Genomic DNA, 1,358 nt, shown 5'->3' with positions numbered 1-1,358 from the left:
TTTTGTAAAAAATCTAGTATATCCCTCCAATCTATTTCGAAGGAGATTTCGGATGAGTCGTCCCCTATTTCTCCGTCTTCTAAATGAGGTAGAGGCTTACGAGCCATACTTCGTCCAGAGAAGAGATAATGCCAAAAGGCTCGGTTTATCTTCAATGTAAAAGATAACTCCAGTACTTAGAATGCTAGCGTATGAGGTTATTAGGGATTTTATGGATGAATACATACGTATTGGAGAAAACACCGCAATGGAGAGCCTCAAAAAATTTTGCAAGACAATCGTAACTGTTTTTTCAGATGAATATTTGTGATCTCTAGATGCTAATGATATTGCTCGATTGCTTGCGGTTGTTGAACAATAGGGATTCCCAAGAATGCTAGGAAGCATTGATTGCATGCATTGGAAGTGAAAAAATTGTCTCACTGCCTCGAAAGGTATGTATTTCGGCCACATCCTTAAATCAACTATTATTTTAGAAGCAATTGCTTCATATGATCTTTGGATATGGCATGCATTTTTTGGTATACCTGGTTCACATAACGAAATTAATGTGTTAGAGAAATCTTTTGTTTTCACGTAACTTGCCCAAAGGCGTGCTCCTCCAGTCAATTACACAATCAATGGCAACGACTATACTATGAGGTACTACATTGCCGATGGTATTTATCCCTAGTGGCCAACGTTTGTGAAGATGATTCCATCACCCCAAGGGAATAAGAAGAAAAACTTTGCCGCAGCACAAGAATCCGCAAGAAAAGATGTCGACCGTGCCTTCGGGGTACTTCAACAACGATTTGCAATTGTTCGTGGACCTTCCCGATTTTTCAAAGTCAATGAGCTAACAAATATAATGAAAGCATGTTTTATTCTAGATAACATGATCATTGAGGACAAGCGTGATGATAGTCAGGGTCCGAACATGGAGTATGATCAAGTTGATGATGATATTCCAGAATTGTTGTGCAATCCAACAAACGAATTTATCAACTTCATTCAGTGCCATCATGAAATTAGAGACAGCTCGGCACATAACTACAAGCAGATTTAATTGAACATCAATGTTAGATTTATTCCCAACAATAGAAGAGAAGGTTCTGTTGGATTCTCTATCTTCTCATTAGTAGTGATCATGTATTCCTGTTTCCACAATTTCCATTCCAAAAAGCATGTTTTCTTCAAGAAGATGCTGATTGTTACTATATTATTTTCATTATTTATAATAGTTTAAAGATTTTTAATGTCGAACTGTAATCAAGCATAAAATACAAATGTTCTAATACTGAATAAAAAAAATAAGTTACAAAAAAAATCTACAATCAATTTTCTGATGCATTGTGTCTAGCCACCTTTGAAGTTGT

At 36.2% G+C, this 1,358-nt stretch overlaps 1 protein-coding gene across 1 annotated transcript; it reads left to right on the top strand.

The window, feature by feature from the left end:
* Positions 1–691: 691 nt before the first annotated feature.
* On the top strand, positions 692–1,048 carry LOC121247288. The gene has a single exon (XM_041145658.1). The coding sequence runs from the start codon at positions 692–694 to the stop codon at positions 1,046–1,048; it is 357 nt and encodes a 118-aa protein (XP_041001592.1).
* Positions 1,049–1,358: the final 310 nt, after the last annotated feature.

Source organism: Juglans microcarpa x Juglans regia, chromosome 1S (genome assembly GCF_004785595.1).
Source record: "Juglans microcarpa x Juglans regia isolate MS1-56 chromosome 1S, Jm3101_v1.0, whole genome shotgun sequence".
NCBI lineage: Eukaryota > Viridiplantae > Streptophyta > Magnoliopsida > Fagales > Juglandaceae > Juglans > Juglans microcarpa x Juglans regia.
This window is presented reverse-complemented; position numbering and strand designations above follow the sequence as displayed.